This window comes from Sander lucioperca, chromosome 15 (genome assembly GCF_008315115.2).
Source record: "Sander lucioperca isolate FBNREF2018 chromosome 15, SLUC_FBN_1.2, whole genome shotgun sequence".
Lineage (NCBI taxonomy): Eukaryota > Metazoa > Chordata > Actinopteri > Perciformes > Percidae > Sander > Sander lucioperca.
In genome coordinates this window covers 9,583,962-9,603,601 of record NC_050187.1, presented here as the reverse complement: position 1 = coordinate 9,603,601, position 19,640 = coordinate 9,583,962, and the positions used below count along the sequence as shown (strand labels likewise).

General features: G+C 41.3%; 1 protein-coding gene across 2 annotated transcripts in view; it reads right to left on the bottom strand.

Annotated features, from left to right (window-relative positions):
* Positions 1 to 19,640, bottom strand: part of dntt (deoxynucleotidyltransferase, terminal) — a 115,518-nt gene that overhangs the window by 38,011 nt on the left and 57,867 nt on the right. The window contains exons 9-10 of one of the 2 annotated variants that reach the window (XM_031296858.2): positions 12,309 to 12,557; positions 9,232 to 9,315 (exon numbers count right to left, since the gene is read on the bottom strand). In XM_031296858.2, the coding sequence (XP_031152718.1) occupies positions 9,232 to 9,315; positions 12,309 to 12,557 (333 nt within the window). The remainder of the gene's footprint in view (positions 1 to 9,231; positions 9,316 to 12,308; positions 12,558 to 19,640) is intronic. The other variant, XM_031296859.2, reaches the window with a different exon arrangement.

Below are 19,640 nucleotides of genomic sequence, written 5' to 3'. Positions count from 1 at the left end.
ACAGATGAGTGCATCAGCGCACACGGGGGAACAAGCGCACGTTAATAAGCTTTTTAATTTAAAATGTTCAATGTGTTAACCTTTCCTGCTTGCTTCGATTCCGATCGTGGTCAGAAAACCAGGGGAGAGTCGTTACCTCCAGGGCCGACGTTATATAATGTCTGGGTTAAAATCCCGTTTCTGTTGAGCAGATGAATGAACTTGGTTTTCAGTCTGGGGTTTATCTCGGACACCGCACACACTGTACAAAACTTAAACTTATTCCACCAACTCTGCTCCGGTCACATCTACACATCTGCTTCCTCTTTCTCTATCTCTCTTCTGCCCACTTTACACACACACACACGGAGCTCTCTTAAAGGAGCCGTAGCACCATTTTACAACAAATGCCTTATCACGCTGATGTGACCGAGCCCGGCCCGAACCCGACCATCATTTCTAAATATCTGTCCCAACCCGGCCCGGCCCGTCGGGTACCGTCGGGACCCGTCGGGACCCGTCGGGCTCGGGTCGGGTATCCATGCCTTACTTCGAATGATGACCAAAAACGCTTGTCTTTTACTGTGACCATTTACTGCTCAATACGTTGCAGTTTTACACACAAGAAAGTGAACAACTTGAGCCTCATCTCAGTAAGCTAGCAAGAGTAGGCTACACAACAGACAACTTCCGTGTAGCTTACTTCAAAATAAAAGCACTTCCTGTGACGGTTCTCAGTAAAACTAAATTACTGTTAAATAAGGTTGTGTGGGCTACCTTTTCACAAATCAGCTGTAAATCAAGTACTGTAAATAGTGAGTTTTAATCACACTATAATTGAACATTTCATTTAGAGTGTTTTAAACTAAACAACATGAATTTCTTATTCAAGTGCTATAAACAAACATTTTACAACAATGCCGCACTTTTAATTGAGTATTTTCATTTTCTCCTACTTGCCTATTATACGTTTTACTTATCTATTTTTTATAGCTTTAGTTACTTTGCATATTTATATTAATTATACAAAATATGAATAATCTACGATGTATTAAAGTGGATAAAGAGGAGACTTTATTGATCTGGTGGTGAAATTCACAAGCTAGGTGCCAAATCAAACATCCCTGTTATTTTGGTGAAAGTAACTCAAAAGTAACGCAAAAGTAGTGTAACGCATTACAATTCAGAGACAGTAATATTGTAATATAACTAATTACTCTCAAACGACAGTAACTAGTAATCTATAATGTATTACATTTTGGAAGCAACTTGCCCAACACTGTATATGAATATATATATATATATATATATATATATATATATATATATATATATTATTTTAATAGCTTAGTATTGTATGCACCATAAAAAGGTATGTGTAAAGGTTTTAGGCCGCAATACACGTTATTGTAGGTCCAGTTTATTATACAACTTCATTTTATACAATATGTAGTAGGGGGTCCCTGCTCTGTCTCACGTACAACTAAGGGGTCCAACTGGCCTAAAAAACATTGAAGAGGATTTTGCAGGAAATGAAAGTAGAGAAGAAAATGGTGGAGGAAGTGTACGACTCAGCCCTGACTCAGCACAGGTTCCAGTCTGTTCATTTTGTTATGCGAGCCTTTATGAGCACGAGGAAGCACCCATCTCCTAATACCCATAAAGCCTTGTGTTGTGGGGTCATTCCCTGAAATTGGTTTGGATAATGTTCCCACTATGGACCAGAACCTGCACTTTCAGCCATTTCACTACTGTTCCTCTGGTGTCACCTGTGTTCCAATTACATAATGTCTACCTGTGCAAGCAATCTCAATGACTGAAAGTAAATGCTTCAAACAGGAAAACATCTTTGGTGTGCATGAACCCTAAGTGGTTGCGTATCTGTGTCGGCGGTTGTCCAGAAACTCTCCCACGGCGATTGGACGATTCCCCCTGAGCCTGTTCTTAATTGGGAGGAGATCATTAGTATAGTATAGCTCTCTAATCTTTTTTTTTAAGCATTTTATAATAAGACAGAGACCAGCTTGTATCCGCTGAGAGCCTCTCTGAAAGCCACAAGATTAAAGTCCTCTAAATGACCGCCTTTGGTCCTGAGCTGGGATGTCTCCCCCTTTAATCAGACACCAGCGCTCATCGCTCCCATGTTTTTCTGACACCAGTCACACGAGCAGTGTCAAATCTCTCCAAAACCACTGGCCAATTACAAGGGACAGGGAAAAGATAAAAGCGCCATTACCGCGCCGTCCTCAACAATACGTCGAGCCAATTAACGTCAGTGGGCACTCCTCATGTCCTGGCCACGGAGAAGCGAGAGCAAACAGGGCGCCGTGAGCCGGGGGTGACAGGACAGACAACGGGACAGTTAATTGATCTTCATTATGTTAATTATGACGGTGATGGGGTGCGGAGAATGAAAAACGGGTCCCACTGTTGTGCGACTCAGTCTGAATGTACCCTGCTAAGCTTTCTGCTGACCTCGAAACTGTCGCCTGGCAAGTGATGGCGCTGCTTAATCGAGTGAGTGCGCGTACATAAACAGTTTGGCCTGTTTTCCAGCACTTTTATAATTTCCAACAGGCTGAAAGTTTGTGCTGTAAGTTTGTAAGTCAGTGTGTGGTCACATTTCCTCACCCTTGTCACTTTATAGAATCTACTTTTCTTCAAAGTGTATGACATACCCAGTGGTGGAAGAAGCATTGAGATCCTTTATTTCAGTAAAAGTACTAATACCGCACTGTAAAAAAATACTTCAAGTAAAAGTCCTGCATTGAAAATGTTATGTAAGTATCATTAGGAAAATGTACTTAAAATATTAAAAATAAAACTACTCAATGCAGAAAAACTGGAAACGATCCAAACAGTTCTGTCAATCAGCTAAGTGTTTAATGGTCTAATCATTTCAGCTGGACTTTAATACAGCATGGAAACAGTGCATCGCTAGAAGAAATATTCATCTTATTCACTCTTATATCTTAGAAAGTGGTACACCTGCTGCTTGTTTATTGTGTTCCAGATTAGCAGGTATACTGTATTGCTACAGTATTGAGCCTTCCTCTTGGTTTACTGTCTGAACACACTGTTGTACCTCTGAAATACCTTTTATACACTTTTGCATGTGCAGGTAAGTTCGCAGTTGTCAAACTCTGCACGCTTTTATGATTTTCTACCATAGCAAAGGAATTATGTGGGGAAAACAAGGACATGGCACTTTGGCATACAGCAACATAATGTTGGGTAGTTTAATTTATAATAAAACATTGTATTTTATAAACTACATGTGTTTTGTGTGCAAAAATCTTAATTTGTAAAGTAACTAGTAGCTGTCAGATGAATGTAGTGGAGTAAAAAGTACAATATTTCTCTCTAACGTGTAGCGGAGTAGAAGTAGAAAGTGCCATGAAAAGAAAAGAGTCAAGTAAAGTACAAAGTACTTCAAATTTGTACTTGAGTAAATGTACTTAGTTGCATTCCACAACTGAACATACCTTCTTACCTCATCAAACTCTCAACAAACATATGCAAGATTTCAGTAAGAATGAGGATGTGTTGGTGTGTGATTTCCCTCTGTCCACTCCAGTGCACGGATGGCTGCACCGTCAGCAAGCCTGGCTCTGCCCTTGCATTTGAATAAACACCATCTGAGTTGGCTGCTTGTGTATAATATCTGTCAGGAAGATGCCACCCGGTGATCCCTGCAACTCTGACCTCTGTCCCCCGGGGAGCGTCTGACGGGACACTGCGGTGACAGGATGTCGCCCCTGTCGATCCGCCGCGCCGATACGCCTTACACCATTCTCCGGCTCAGCTCGCAACTCAAATGGCTCACCGTTCTGCCCTATGCATTGGAAATGAGCTGAGGCTGCCTTACAGGATGCAATGAATAGTCGCGAGGATAGGATAAACACAAGCTTCGGAGATGCCTGTCACAAAGATTGATGGTTCCCTGGATTTTCTGTTGTCGTCTTGTCAGCACTATAAACTTATCCCTGCTGAATAACTGAGTCCCTCAGCTGAAGAGTAGTGTCAATCTTTTTTTTAAGTTTACTCTCACACACACTTGTGCTTTCAGGAGTGTATCTCACTGTCTGATAGCTGTAAATCAGAGAGCCGTTTGGATAAGAGAAAGCTGAGGTTGTGCAATTTCAGCTGATGTACAACATACAAATGACTTGGATGTAATACAAAAACTGCAAGTGGAGTCATTCATCAACACATTTCAAGCAAACCTTTTTTTAGCATTTGCTTGGTTTCAGCTAAATCTTAATCATATTACACGACATTCAAACGGCCTGACTTGTCTGGCTGAAAATGTGAAAATCGCTGCCATCTTTCATCTCGCAGCTCATCACACCTGTTGTCGAAACTGATTTGGGCAAAATCACTTCTCTGGGTCTGTTAAAAAAACCTGTTAAAAAATGACACAAAATATTTGCAAGTGCGAGGTGACGTCTTCAAAATGCTTTCTTAGTCTAGACCAAACAGACCAAAAGATATTTAAATTGATAGTGATATAGAACCAAGCAGCAACCTCCAGGTCTGAGAAATGAAGCCAATGCGTGAGTGCCAAAAACTGCAGGGCCACTTGATGCTGGCTCCAAAAGGGAGTCCATCCCCATAGACCTCCATGTTAAAATGCCCAACTTTAAAGTAGAAATCAACATGCACAGGGGTAACCTGTAACCAACTTAGCTGTTTCCATTTGTTTCTATCCTGTTTTGCTGCACCGTTTTCATATTTATCTCTAGTTGTTATTGATGTTTTTCTTTGTTTTTACCTTGTAAAGTGTCTTCGAGTACCTTTTAAAGCGCTGCATAAAATTATTATTATTATTATTATTATTATTATTATTATTATTATTATTATTGTTATTATGTTCCAAATGCCCCATGCTTATTTTTGTGTTACTGACTCGCATTATCCACCCATTTCATTTTTTTTTTTTCAGCCTGAAACAAAAACAAAAACGGTTAGGTCATTATAGCTAATTTCATTACAATTGTTTAAATTATATTCAGGCTTAAAGTTTTGCATAACGGCATGGCCGCTTTAAATGACAGGTGGGTCGTCAGAGGTGGTGTAGCTTTCATTCGACCCGCCTCAGCTCCATCCATGCTCCACCTCTTTGCCCATTTTTTAATTAGCCGGGAGTTAGGCAGAGTCAGGCACTGCCAAGATGGCGACTGCCGGAGCCACCCATTTTGAGCTTCACACCGGCAAACTTGTCACTTGTTCTCTCGCTTCCCAGCTGATAATAAAGACGCTGGATGAAACACATCAGGTACGATTACATTAGATGTGTTGTGAAAAATAGCTAAGCTAGCTAGCTAGCGAGCAAGCCGAGCAGCAAGCAAGGTGATGTATACTGTGCGAGACGAGAGATGTAGTTCACTGAGCGGTTTCACACAAAACTAAGTGGTACCACCACAAACCTACCACAAACTGAGACTTTCTTCACTTCAAATTATTTTTTTAAATTGACAAACATGATATGTGTAATTCATGACTCAATTCAAACAGATTGAAAAATAGTTTTTTTTTTCTCCCTACATATTCTTTCCAAAATAACGTCCCATGGGGTCCACCCGAAGGAGAGGAACTTTGCTTCTCTATAGGGGATTGATTGAGCAACAAATTTCAAACAAACCTTAATTCTTGTTCACTCTTGGTCTTCAGTTGTTATTATCATGTATTATGTGTTAATCACGCTCCCTGACTTGTTCTTGTGAATGTAAAAGTGTTGTGTATTTTGGGCTACTATTAGATCCGTAGTTGAGATACACATAGCCTATATCCATGACATTCCATTAACGGGATTGCTCGGGTGCCACCGGAAATTCCGCTGGATGCATGCTTTTCAGCCGGATGTCCGTTACCTTTTGCTTTCTTTGTGTTGTAGTTTTAAACTCTGGTGGATTTATGAGGACTAACTGCTCATGGTTAACTGCTCCTCAGATCTCTGCAGGGTAAATCCAGACAGCTAGCTAGCCTATCTGTCAAATCTGAGTTTTCTCTCGCACGACTAAAACAACTTTTGAACGTACACATGTTCCACCAAAACAAGTTCCTTCCCGAGGCTATCTTGCAGAGGCACCATGGCTCCGTCCGACGCTTAGCACCGTCCATGACGATTGTGATTGGTTTAAAGAAAAGCCAATAAACCAGAGCACGTTTTTCTCCCATCCCTGAATGCTGTCTGTCCGGGCTAATAAATATTCCATCATAGTCCGGGTTATCATTGTTATATCTAATAACATGAAAGAGTGAAGAATATAACTAGCGTAGGGTACCGACACCCAGTGCTAATACGGCACCGGTGCCTTAAAGCAACACTATGTAACTTTTAGCTACAGCTGTAGTTCCAATGACACAACCTGTAGGGGTACCGAAGCGGGAAAAGTTACATAGTATTGCTTTAACAACCGGTATCTACTGGACCGAATAATAACGCGGATTTCGGTGCCTCATTTCGGTGCTACTGAAATGCCAGCGCTGCCCTCTGATGCTCTGAAACAGACGTTAGAGGCAACCGAAACGTCGCTGCATGTGACGCTAATTAATAATAATAATACACTTGGCAGCAGGTAACGTTAGCCTACCGTTAGCTAGCAGCTGGATTAAACACGGTTAAAATGCTGACAGCTAACGTTAAACGGTGTGACTGTATTTCACTGTTTCACTGTTGAGGATTCCAACACCGAGACGTAACAGTCTGCAGCTGCTGAACACAGAGAGTGCGTTCACTTGAAACTCGCCTCGCCAGCCTCGTGGTGCATTCAAAGTTATTGTAAAATACCCTTTTTCCAGCTAGTGGTTGTTTTTGTCGTTTACCAGCAATTTACTGGTGAAATAAGTTATTGTTATAAGTTATTGTTATTACATTTTTAATAAATCCTTTAATTTTGACCCTGTGGCCTTAGTAATAAACAAGCCGTTCTTAAATGTCGCCGACTGTCGTTTTGTGCTCCTTTTTTGTTTTTTAAATATATACATATTTTTTTTTTTTTTTTATCTTTTTAAAAGTATCGATTCAGGCACCGGCACCGTTTTAAAAGTATCGTTTTAGCACCGGTATCAGAAACAACCCAAGCGATACCCAACCCTAAATATAACAAAGTTAACTGACATTCTGTCACCCCTCCAATCTCATCAAACCTACTGTCAAAACTGATTGTTACATGTGGAAAATGACTTCTCTGCATGGCTGAAAATATCTCACATGACACGAAGGTCTGACTGCCATAGGTTACAAATATGACAGCCCATCTTGAATAACATAGTAGTATTATCACCACTAAAGGAGACTTTTAAGTCCTGGATGAAAACCTAGGAGCTGTTTTATCCTTCCAGAAGCCAATTAACAACATCAACAAAGGCAAGGTGTTCCTAAACAAAACCTAATTAGCTCTTGCAGTGCAGGCAAGCAAAGAGTTAATTGCTTATTAACAATTACAATTATATTGTACATGTTATTCTGTAAAAAGATTTTCTCTGCTTTACTGTGTGCCTTTGTAGCACTGTGTAAGGAAAGATGTGGTTTATTTAATTTGCAAACGTGTAAATGAATCTTGGACTCCCCAATGCAATTACCTTTACGTTAACAAGCTTGCACTTTCATATATTGAAACATTAAGATGGATTTTGTTCAATCAACTTGCTCTGATGTAGTCATGTGTATACGAATGCATTTGTGTGTGTGTGTGTGATGGAGCATTGCATCCGCCAAACCCTGCCCACCTCCCACTGAGCACTGCGCTATAATTAAAAATGTTGTTCTCGCTCCAGTATCAACTTTCTGCTCGCTCCGAGTGGAAACACATATTGCATTGAATAATTTGAGATCATTTGTCTAAGTTTTATGATGCTGTGGTATTGCAAACGCCGACCCTAATCTTTTCAAAAACCTTTGAGGACCAATGCTTTGGCAGTAATTCACTATCCAGATTCATGAGCGCACTCAGACCCACTGAGTGTCTCTTTCTCTCTCTCCTATTTAACACTGGCAGTAACTTACAGGCCAAAGCATTTAGCTTGTGTCCTCCCTCAGAGTAGCCTGGTTTATAAAGATCGTCGTCCCGTTCTCCGGCGTGTCACAGAAAAGTACATTTTGTAACCCCACCCACGATCTTTTCCCAAACCTAACCCTGTCTGTTCCTGTGCCGCTTGTCAGTTAAACGTACGTCCAACCCAGAGCGTTAAAAATTGATTCCAAAAGTGCCGACCAAGCGCATCTAAAGATGACGCTGAAGGAGACTTTTTGCCTCAATAACAAACGCCAAAGGTACCTGACCAAGCGTCTCTTTTTGATGCCATGGGAGTGAGACTGTGTTGACAGAAAAATGCAGAAATGGCTTGGAGCTTGGATGAGATCAATGCAGCTGCACAAGTTGTTGCAAGATACATTACAGAAACACTACTCTTAAAGCTACACATAACGTGGCCGAGACTGCAAAATAGTGTATATGATGGGTGCCTATATTTAAAAGAATAAGGTAACAACAAAAAAGAAGGTCCCATCCCCACAAACTGAAATGCCTCTAGTTTGCCTTAATTGTATTGAATACAGACAGGAAAATGTCTCACACCCAAAAGGAAGTGGCACAGATAAGTTTAAAAGAGAAAAAGAATCAGCAATAACTCACTAAAAGATTCTTGTCATCCCCTTTGAACGCATTTGCTATTTGACAATTTCACACAGATCCTCATGCTTTTTGCTGGCAGTGGTAGCCATAGTAACTTCCAGCTTAGTCTAAACACATTTTAAGGGATACTCAACTCATAACACAACATCAAATTCCAAATCATATACCCAGCCAAATAATTTGTATGAATATGTGGCTTCTACTTGCAGCTTGTATGGTGAGCTGTTTATATTTTCTTGCTTTTTTTTGGCATCTTTTGCTGAAACATTGAGCAATGGATAGAAGACAGGGAAGTGGGCCATGCTGCAGAAATATTATTAGTAGTTTGTTATCTACCTAGTGTCTGCTATACATGTACATTGCAACCAAAAAATGAATTTCTAGCATGCAGTGGTAGTATTTGACTTTAAACTGCTACATTTAGCTGCTCTATATAGTCAAATATGTGTCTAATAAATAATTATGTTACAGCAATTATATCCTAAGTTGGCTCTTGTTTTAACCCCACCACTTGGAATATAAATCTTATAAATATGAACTGCCTTTTTGCACATTATTATGTGATTGACTAAGGAATCAGTCCCAGTTGTTGAGAATCTAATGCTGCACTAACCTTGGTTTTGTCGTACAGGCAGTGGTTGTCCAGAATCATCCGCTGCTTCACTCGAGCGAACCTCCTCAGGTCTCTCTCAAACTGCTGTGGAAGAAAAGAATCAATAGTCTGTAACCAAATATTGGTTTTACTTATCTGTTTTTATTGCATTGAAAGGAAATAGGGATGCCTTAATGCCATTTTCTTCCTGCTGACTTTATACCTATTCATCCCATAACATAGAAGGTATTTCATATCAGACCTTTTTATATAATATTGTACACTTGCACCCGACTTTGTATTGACTTTTACTCTAACTCTATCATCAGGCCCATGTTTCCCCCAGACGAGTTTCCCCTCAGTGTGTCTGCTGAGCAGGTGACTGGGGCACTGCGGCGGATCGACTCCCGAAAGGCGGCAGGTCTAGACAACATCCTGGGACGAGTGCTGAAGGTGTGTGCACAGGAGCTTACCAGTGTGCTGACAGATATCTTCAACCTCTCACTCTCTCAAGCTGCTGTTCTTGTGTGCCGGAAGACATCAACCATCATCCCAGTGCCCAAGAACTCAGTTGCAAAAAGCATGAATGATTATCGCCTGGTGGCTCTCACACCTATAGTCATGAAATGCTTTGAGCGGCTTGTTATGGCCCACATAAAGGACAACATAGACAGCAATATGGATTCCCATAAGTATGCATACAGGAAGAACAGGTCTGTGTCTGATGCAGTATCAGCTGTTGTCCACTCTGCTCTCACCCACCTGGAGAACAGGGACACTTACGCCAGACTGATCTTCCTGGACTTGAGTTCTGCGTTTAACACCATCAGTCTGCAGACATTGGTCAATAAACTGCTACTCCTGGGACTTAGACCATCTCTCTGCAAATGGGTCCTCGACTTCCTGTCAAACAGGCCGCAGTCTGTTAAGGTCCATGGCATCTCATCATCCACCATTGTGCTCAATATCGGCTCGCCTCAGGGATGTGTATTGAGCCCCCTCCTCTACACGCTCCTCACACATGACTGCTCTGCCAGGTATCGTCGTTGGACTAATCTCCAATGGCGACGAGTCTGTGTATAGGCAGGAGGTGGACAATCTGGTGGGCTGGCGCAGAGGAAATAACCTTAGTATCAATGTGGATAAGACCAAAGAGATTGTTGTGGATTTTAGGAGTGGGAGGCATACCCCATCACCTCTCATCATCGGAGGAGCTGAGGTGGAGATGGTATCGTCACTCAAATACCTGGGGATTCACATCTCTAGCGACCTGACGTGGAGTACCAACACGGCTAACATTCTCAAGAAGGCTGAAGCAGGCTGGCCTCAGTCCTGCTGTCCTCACCTCCGTTTACAGGTGTGTGGTGGAGAGCACACTGACATTCTCCATCACTGTCTGGTATGGGAACTGCTCTGCAGCGGATAAGGCGGCCCTGCAGAGAGTAGTTAAATCTGCTCAAAAGATCACAAACTGCAGTCTCCCTTCCCTGGATAACATCTACGCCAGAAGATGCAGGAGCTGTGCCTCCAACATCATGAGAGATCCCTCTCACCAAGCACACAACCTGTTTAACCCCCTCCCCTCCGGCAAGAGGATGCGCAGCTTAATGCTAGGACCACAAGGCTAAAGCGTAGCTTCTAACCAGAGGCGGTGAGGCTTGTGAACTCAAGGACTGTCAACTAAACTGTCTACTGTGTGCTGCTTCCATCCCTTTTCCCTAAAGAACTGCATGCGTTTTATTGAACTGTATGCACTTTACCTTATGGACCACTGATGCACTTTATGGACTACTGATGCCCTGAAATACTTGTCACTTTGATTGTTTTTAAATAATTGATTTAATTTATTATCCTATTTATTCTATATTTAAACCTTATTTTTTTTACCATAGGCTAATGAATTACTGCCACTGTCATATTGCTGGTCCTGAGAGCGAATTTCGTTCTCTGTGTGTCTAACATGCTGAATGACAATACAACAACATTAAATTGAAATTGAAATTGAAATTGAACTTTTATATCTTTCTATATTCTTAGATGATGTTTTAGTTGTCTAAAATGTATATCTCCTTAGAGCCAGACTACCAAAGACTAAAGAATACCTGGACTTTGATGTTGTTCTTGTGTCTAAGCATCAATGATTGGTCTGAAAGGCAGTAATGGTACACGTCCACCGGCAAACGTCATTTCCACGCTTCCCATTTATTGTCAATGTAAGCAGCCAGGCAACTTTCGGGAAGCGGGTGTCGAGTGGCCTGATTCTCATTTGCATAAAGTTGAGGTCTGGGCTACTCCAAAGTGAAGACAGATTCAGCAACTGCATAGGCTATTTCTCGCATAAAATGTTTTCAGAATCACATCTCGTTGAACTGTTTTCGAAAATAAGCGTAAAAGGCTTGGTTGGTCTGTTTTGAAAACCCTAGTGGCAAGCTAGTCTATATCCACGACACTCCACTTCTGGGATTGCTTCGTTGCCGCCGGAAATTGGATGCTGGATGTCCCTCTTTTCGGCCGGATGTCCGTTACCTTCCACTGTCTTTATGTTGGCATTTTAAACTGGTGGATTTCTGAGGACTATGGTTAACTGCTGCTCAGATCTCTGCAGGGTAAATCCAGACAGCTAGCTAGGCTATCTGTCCAATCTGAGTTTTCTCTCGCACGACTAAAACAACTTTTGAACGTACACGTTCCACCAATACAAGTTTCTTCCCGAGGTTATTTTGCAGAGGCACCGTGGCTCTGTCCGGCGCTTAGCACCGCCCAAGACGATTGTGATTGGTTTAAAGAAATGCCAATAAACCAGAGCACATTTTTCTCCCATCCCAGAATGCTGTGTGGACTAGCCAGACCCTCATCCGCAGCGCTGTGAAGGAAGGTCTGGGAATGGAATGCGACACTATTGGCAAGCCCACCAAGCATTAATGCTGGGAAGCGGGGCCATCCCTGTGGTCAAAAAACGCCATTGTGGACATGTATCATAACTTCTACATTTTCCTTTTGTTTTGTAAAACGAAAGATTCCACCAAGGTTAAAAATAGACTGAATGACAGTGAGCAGTAACTGCTCACTGTCATTCAGTCTATTTTTAACCTTCATACCCTGGAGCCGGTCCAGCCCAGGAGAGCAAAGGCGTAACGATCCACAGGTGGCGACACCAAGTCCACACGCACTGCCCTCCAACCCCTGCTGTCCCCCTCGGCAATGTGGAGACCTCCCTCCACTTGGCTAGCCTCCAGCCGCAAGATCAGGAAGCACTTGGCAAAGTGGTCCATGGCCTCAAACCTGTAGCTGGGAAGCTTTGCCATATCAAAGGTAGAGGCCTGGTAATCACAGAACAGCAGAATGCCCTGGTGAAAAGAGAGACAAATTAAGTATTTTAGCATGGATTTTGGTAGAAATTGATCATTTATGTTTACTGGGTTTTATAGATCTTTTTCTTTATAAAATGTTCTGCTTCTACTATATACAGTATCAGCCTACTATATATCCAACACCAGTTCATAAAACGTTCTCTACAACCACTAACAGTATTACTTGTAAAACTCACAGCTTAAAGGTTAATTTCAGGGTTTTTCAACTTGGACCCTATTTTGCCTATGCATTGGTGTCTAAGTGACTAATGTGAACAAAAATCTTTGAAATTGGTCTAGTATTGAGCAGGAACGCTGTGACCTGCAGGCGCAAACCAGGCTGCAATGTAATCCTATAGGGCAAATATGCATAGTCAGTTTAGTCTGACTACGTTAGAGAAAGGATCCCTACGGAGATAGACCTTTTTGTTAAAGAGTAAAATCCTTTTTGTTTAACGAGAAACAGCTCAGAGATTGCTATTGCTAAATCCACCAGACTCCAGATAAACAATACTTTTAGCGTGTCTAGAGCCAGCATATTCTCACATGTAAATCTGTAAATTATGTGTTTATTTCAACCAAAGCAGAGTGGTGATTGTTGGAACAGTAGAAAGACGAACCGAGACAGCATTTGATAGTTTTATTTTGTTTCTGTCGACTTTGAATGAAGTGTATTTTACGATGCTAAAATTACTGTTTATATACATGGAGTCTGGTGGGTTAAGCACTTTTGTGGATGTAAATTGAAGGTCTGCAATTGCCCAATAATTTATATTGTAGATTGTTTATTACTGGACCAATTTTAAAGATTATTATTCCCATCATTCACTTACACACAAAAACATAGGAAAATAGGGTCCAGGTTGAAAAAGCTACCATTTAAGTATTGACATGAAATTAACTAAAAGTCAGGTCTTTTTGCATGGGTCTTGGCAAGCGACTTTGAAGAGGCCAGCCAGTCTATCTTTCTCAAGCACCCAGGGGCCCTGACAGCAGAAACCCGGTCACCTTTCATCTTTAGCCCAGACTTCAGAGCAGCCAAAAAGAGCACAGCTGTATCTGGGGATCAGAGCCGGCACACTGACTCATAGGTTACAAGTACTGAAGTATAATCTATAAGCAAAGTGTTGATCAGCCTTAAACGTATCAAATAACCCTATTCATTAATTCCAAAATTTACACCAAAGTGAGGATTACACATTTGGAGTGATGTGGTCTCTTAGTCCTGAACAAAAGCACTGAGGATATTGCCAGAGCTGAGTCATGCCTTGTTAGCATTACGGTAATTAAGATGAGAGGATATAAGAAGCCTGTGGGATTATGTGTCACTGACTGGCAGGAACCATTTCATGTTTTTAAAAGACTAAATTACTGGAATACTGATCAAGGTTTAAACTTGGATTAAAAAAGCACAATTACGGTAAAATGTTTTTAATTCATGGATTCATCTTACAGTATTTGTTAGGGGAGCATCAGATTCACTTTACTTAAAAAGATTTATCTATTGTCACAGACGTTTTGATGACATTGAGTCCCTTACATCTGTTAAAAAGTGATGATTCATACCTAGAATTGCGCCATTCAATGCACCAACGCAACTTTTTCTGTTATTTGATAGGTAGGATGACAGCGCAGCCATAGAGAAACCAAACCCATAGTTGAAGCCTATAAAAAACTTGGAATCATTTGTGGCCTAATGTTGTAATCACAGAGCACTCACTGTTTCTGGATTCATCATAAGATCTTTGAACGCAAAGGGTTTTCAGTGCTGTGGTTTCCATGAGCACTGCAGCTTTCTTTAAAACCAGATTCTCAAAAAATCTTGGAGATAAAAGGTGGCTTAGATATAGGCCTGGAGGTATTGAAAAGCTCAAGGTAAAGTTTTTTAAACAAAGTTGGATATTGCTATCTTGAAATACTGAGCAGAGGAATTTTCTGGGGAGTATGTCTAGTGGTCTGGTAGATGTTCTGATTTGTCGTTAATTTGTGATTTGATTTGGTACAGACATTTATTTCCCCCCCCCCCAGAAAGAATTGTAACTTTTTTTTTATTTTGGTAATTTTCTGATGCCATCTTCAGGTCAAAAAAGGTAATCTACAATAACATTATTTTTGCAAAAGTTATGGCATTCCCGTCAGCCTCAGCTGTAGGCCTTCTTTGTGTTTAGTGCTAAATAGCAGGTGTTAGCATGCTAACATGCTAAACTACGTTGGTGATCATGGTAGACATTACACCTGCTAAACATCACCATGTTAGTGCTGTCATTGTGAGCATGTTAGCTGACATAAGCATCTAGCTTCAAACATCTCTGTGCTTAAGAACAGCCTCACAGAGGGTTAGCATGGCTGTAGACCATTTGGTGCGAAAATAGTGGCCTATGGGCCAAATCCGGCCCTCCAACAAAAATATCTGCCCTTTGGTTCTCCTTTGGGTGACTATATGAATGCAAGGGTTGTGTAAATCCCGATAAACATGACATTGTAGCATTATAATAATAATTTGCATCTCTAACACAACTAGGTGGCAGTTTAACAGAAATGGTGCACAACAAAAGCATTTTCATTCAACCATTAAACTGGTCAGTTTATTGAGTGTGGATAACCTACCGATACAGTTAAGTCTCGTAGAGCAACTCATTTTGCATAATCAAATATTTTTGGCCAGATGAGTGGAAACGTTTTGCTGCCTGCCCTTACTTATGAGTACAATTACCCTTTTCTTGGATAACATTTACATAAAAACAACCTGATTTATAAATCTTTTATTGTTAAAAAAAACAACAACTTTGGGACACCCTTGAAAACGATATGAGACATCTCAAGGGGTTTATCCTGCCAAACTAAATTGACACTTTAAAATAAAATACTCTAAAATGAGGTTGACCCCCCCCCATTGAACAATGCTGAAAGAAAAACTGGAAAAACCCAGTTGAACCTAACTGCTGGCCCCAGCTGTAGACTGTTATTCTTGTTTCCACCTTGTGTGAAAATTGTAACTGCTTTTGGGCAAATATCCTTAAGGCACACTAAGCACACTTTAGCCAATTGTTTGTGTATTTTCATATTTTTTAAAACTGTACTTTTTAAACATACTGTATAAGTATACGAGTATCAACATGATTTACATGAATGGAATCTGCTTGTTGATTAAATGAAGAGTAGTCTCCCTTTGTCAGACCTTCCTCCACAGCGCTGCGGATGAGGGTCTGGCCAAGGGGGTAAGCGAGCGTCTGGAAAGCGTACCTCCTATGGAGAGATTGTAGGCTAACAAGCCATCACCTCCCGTTAGCATTCCATTGACTCCCATTCATTTTGGCGTCACTTTGACAGTGAATAACTTAACATCTGAAGCGTTTAAAGACTCTATTTGTCCATTGTTTATTTCTAAAGAAACACGACAATGTATAAAAGGCTCCATTACCTTGTATCTCACGTTATGGCTTTGTAGCAGCCATTTTTGTAAAAATAGGTAACGATTGTGTCATAACCACGCGACTTACTGTCGCATAGTAGAGAAATTACCGTATAGTAAGGAGAAGCTCGCAGGCAGTTTCGACTTACATTAACTGTTTAAGTTTAATAATTAATGTTAACTAGCATTTTAGTTAGCAATAATTAGCCTGTGCCTATGTTATCTCCTTACATATACCTACGCTCTCCGTCTCTGCAAGATTCGGAATGATTGAGATTTCTCTTGGCACAGCTACCAGAAGACTTACAACTTTCAGACAGGTTGCTCACGTCACATCTACGTCTTCAAGCTCAGTTTGAGGCTGCGCAGTAACGCTCAGCCCTCACCGGAAAAGTGACTTCACTGGTCTCAATAGAAATATATGGCATCACTGTGTTCATTCTTTTACTGTCTATGGGTTTGGCTAGTCCACACAGCATTCAGGGATAGGAGAAAAACGTGCTCTGGTTTATTGGCATTTCCTTAAACCAATCACAATTGTCTTGCGCTGGACAGAGTCACGGTGCCTCTGCAAAATAGCCTCGGGAAGGAACTTGTTTTGGTGGAACATGTGTACGTTCAAAGGTTGTTTTAGTCGTGCAACAGAAAACTCAGATTGGACAGATCATATAGCTAGCTGTCTGGATTTACCCTGCAGAGATCTGAGGAGCAGTTAACCATAGTCCTCAGAAATCCACCAGTTTAAAATTACAACACAAAGAAAGCGGAAGGTAACGGACATCCGGCCGAAAAGAGTGACATCCGGCGGATTTTCCAGTGGCACTGGAGCAATTCTGAAAATGAACGTTGTGGATATAGACTACATGAAGAGCAAAGTCAACTTTACTGGTTAAATCAAGCTAAATACCCAGTCACTTTTGTCATGGCTGAGAACAGAGGTAAAGGTCTATGGCTGCCAGTAAAAGGACATGGACCACTGTGTGAACATGTTCTCAGACCTGTCATCAGTCTAATTTGAGCCTGGAGTGGTAAAAAAAAGGGGATGGATGGAAGATCCAATAGAGAGATGGGCCTCTAGTCAGCCATAGTAGACGACTGAAGCCCATACCCTGGTAAATGGTTCCACTCCTTAGATAATGGAAATCTCTGCCAAGTAAGATGTCAGTTGCTGAAGAGAAGAGAAGGAGAGAGGGTCACTGATGAGAAACAAAGCCGTAAGTGCAGAAAAAGAGTGAAATGGAGTGAGTGCAAGAGAGTCAGAGAATAAAACGTTCAAACCATTGGAGAAAGTGAGAAACAGGTGGACGAGTAGATAGCGGGAAAGGCAGAAAAGGAGAGAGAGGAAAGAGACGAGAGAGTCTGTGAATTGATTTCCTCCGAGGCATGGCCTGGCTGATTGTGCCTCTCCCTGGATGCAGGAGGGTTAAGATGATTAAGATTACAAATTGTCAATTTAATTCCAGCGTCCGGTGTAATTGTTGGGATACTACTCTCCTCTCACTGGCCATAAATCTGACGCACTCTCCTTAAAGAACAATAATTGGGAAAGTGAGTGCAGCGGGCAGCCACTCGGCCCCATCCAGCCAGTGACTTAGGTTAATCACAAAGCATTTAACACCTAGTCAGCATCAGGGACGGAGGGGGTGGTAGGGATCTGGGGCTCCAGCTCTGAATGTATTTTTTCAAAAGCCCAGAATCTTTTAGGTTTTCAAAATACCTTCAATTGATCTATGCTACTACTACTCTGCTATTCCTAAATCAAATATGATTGAGTAAATTGTCTTCTGTTGGCCTACTATATTTAATTAATGTATTGAATACTTGGATTTCCAATTAGAGCAGATTATTATGACATTTCGATTAAAATGCAGCAGATTTGTCAGTTTAACATTTATTGAGTGAACTCTACTCCAGCACAATGTCAGAAAAGATTTAAAGATTAGTAATGCCGTTTATGCCAAATTTCTACCCTACTTATGTAACTTAAAAATAGAAACAGACAAGTGTTGCCTCTTTTTAGGTGACAGGAGTGAAAATGAGTCATCCTCAACATGTGTTGTGTTCTGGTGTCAGAATGATGAAGACAGTTGGGGAACAGTTAAGCCCAGTTCAGACCAAAGATCCGCGACAAGACTACCTTCCTACCTAACCGTTTTAGAACATTGCAGAGAAAAGTTGCAGCGGTCTGAACCGGCCGGTCTCAGCTCAACTCAAACCAGCGGATGTAATGGCTGCAACTCAGCTGGTCAAGTCTCCAAAGGCTGGTTTTAGAATGTAAGGGACTTCACCTGTTTCAACAGCCAATAGCGAAGTCAGCTTAAGTCAGCTACAATAATATAATCCATAACCCATTTTATTTCTATTACAAACTGTTAACGGAGTCGCAACGTGCGACCGCATGCACCTACGGTCGAGCGAGCTAGAGAGTGTAGTATATGACCATTCTATAACTTTCTATAAACTTTGCTTAAAGGTTTGTTATAAGGGAGTCCTATGAACTTTACTCTACATTTACTGAGAACATCTGGAAATTGTTAACATGAGTAGGGGTCCCCCCAAGACAGAAGAGACCTTTTTTGGAGTTGTGCCAGATAACAGGCATTGATTGGTTAGTTATCCGTCCAATGATATACTTACAAAATTACGTCCTATGTTGATACAATGCATAGGATATATACGTTGTTCACACAAAGAAAAGTTAGAGCAACAAATTTTGAAGATTGGGTCGGTCGTCTCTCCAGATATCCATGGGTCTGTAAATTGATGCTGAAAACTCTGATATAATAAATCTTTTTATACCAAGAGCAGTGTCTACGAAGTTCCTTCTCCATACAACGACAACACAGTGCTGCAACTGAAATATACCACAAGAGTGACTGAAGAGAGGGAGCGCCTAGGACAAAGCCGCTTCATCCGAGAAATAAAGTGTGTTTTCGTCGATTCATCACTAGAAATGTAACTGTAGCGAGCATCTCACTATCACTAATGTTATCCACATTCATATTTAGACGCAAAAAATTAAATGTTTAGCTACAAAAAGCCTGGAAGTTAGGACGGAAGTACAAAGAGTCATTGCTATGGAGATGACACACCGTCTCGTCGCATTGGTGTGAACTGGCAGCTTTCAGAACGCTGCAGACCGGTGCGTTGCAAGTAGTTGCAAGTTTCAACTCGTCTCGTCGCAAATCTTTGGTCTGAACTGGGCTTCAGATAGAAAACAGGATGTAAGCTCTACAGGATGATATTTTCCCTTGGCAGCTATCATATATTTTTCCCAAATAATCTACAGCTTTTAGGCATTCTATTATCAATTGGCTTGAAAAATAGTTGCTGTATATAATTGCTGTAAATGGGAAAAAAATCTCCCCGGAGGAGTCTGCCGCGGGACCCCCCTAGGTTTGGGCTGAGCGGCGAATGTTTATAACATCTGGCTCCGCCCCTGCCCCACTGCCAAACTGTACAAGACATCAAATGAGGACATTGCTTCCCAGAGGGCACTGAGAAACAAGGTAGTGAGAAATCCAAGGTTGCGACGGTGAAAACCTTGAGTGACACACTGGAAGCAGATCTCAAAGAAATCGCCAGCCTCCTCCACGTTTTTCCACCTCTAATTATTTTCAGGGGTGGTTGGAGGGTGTTGCCCAATTGCAGGCAAAAAGTCTCGATGT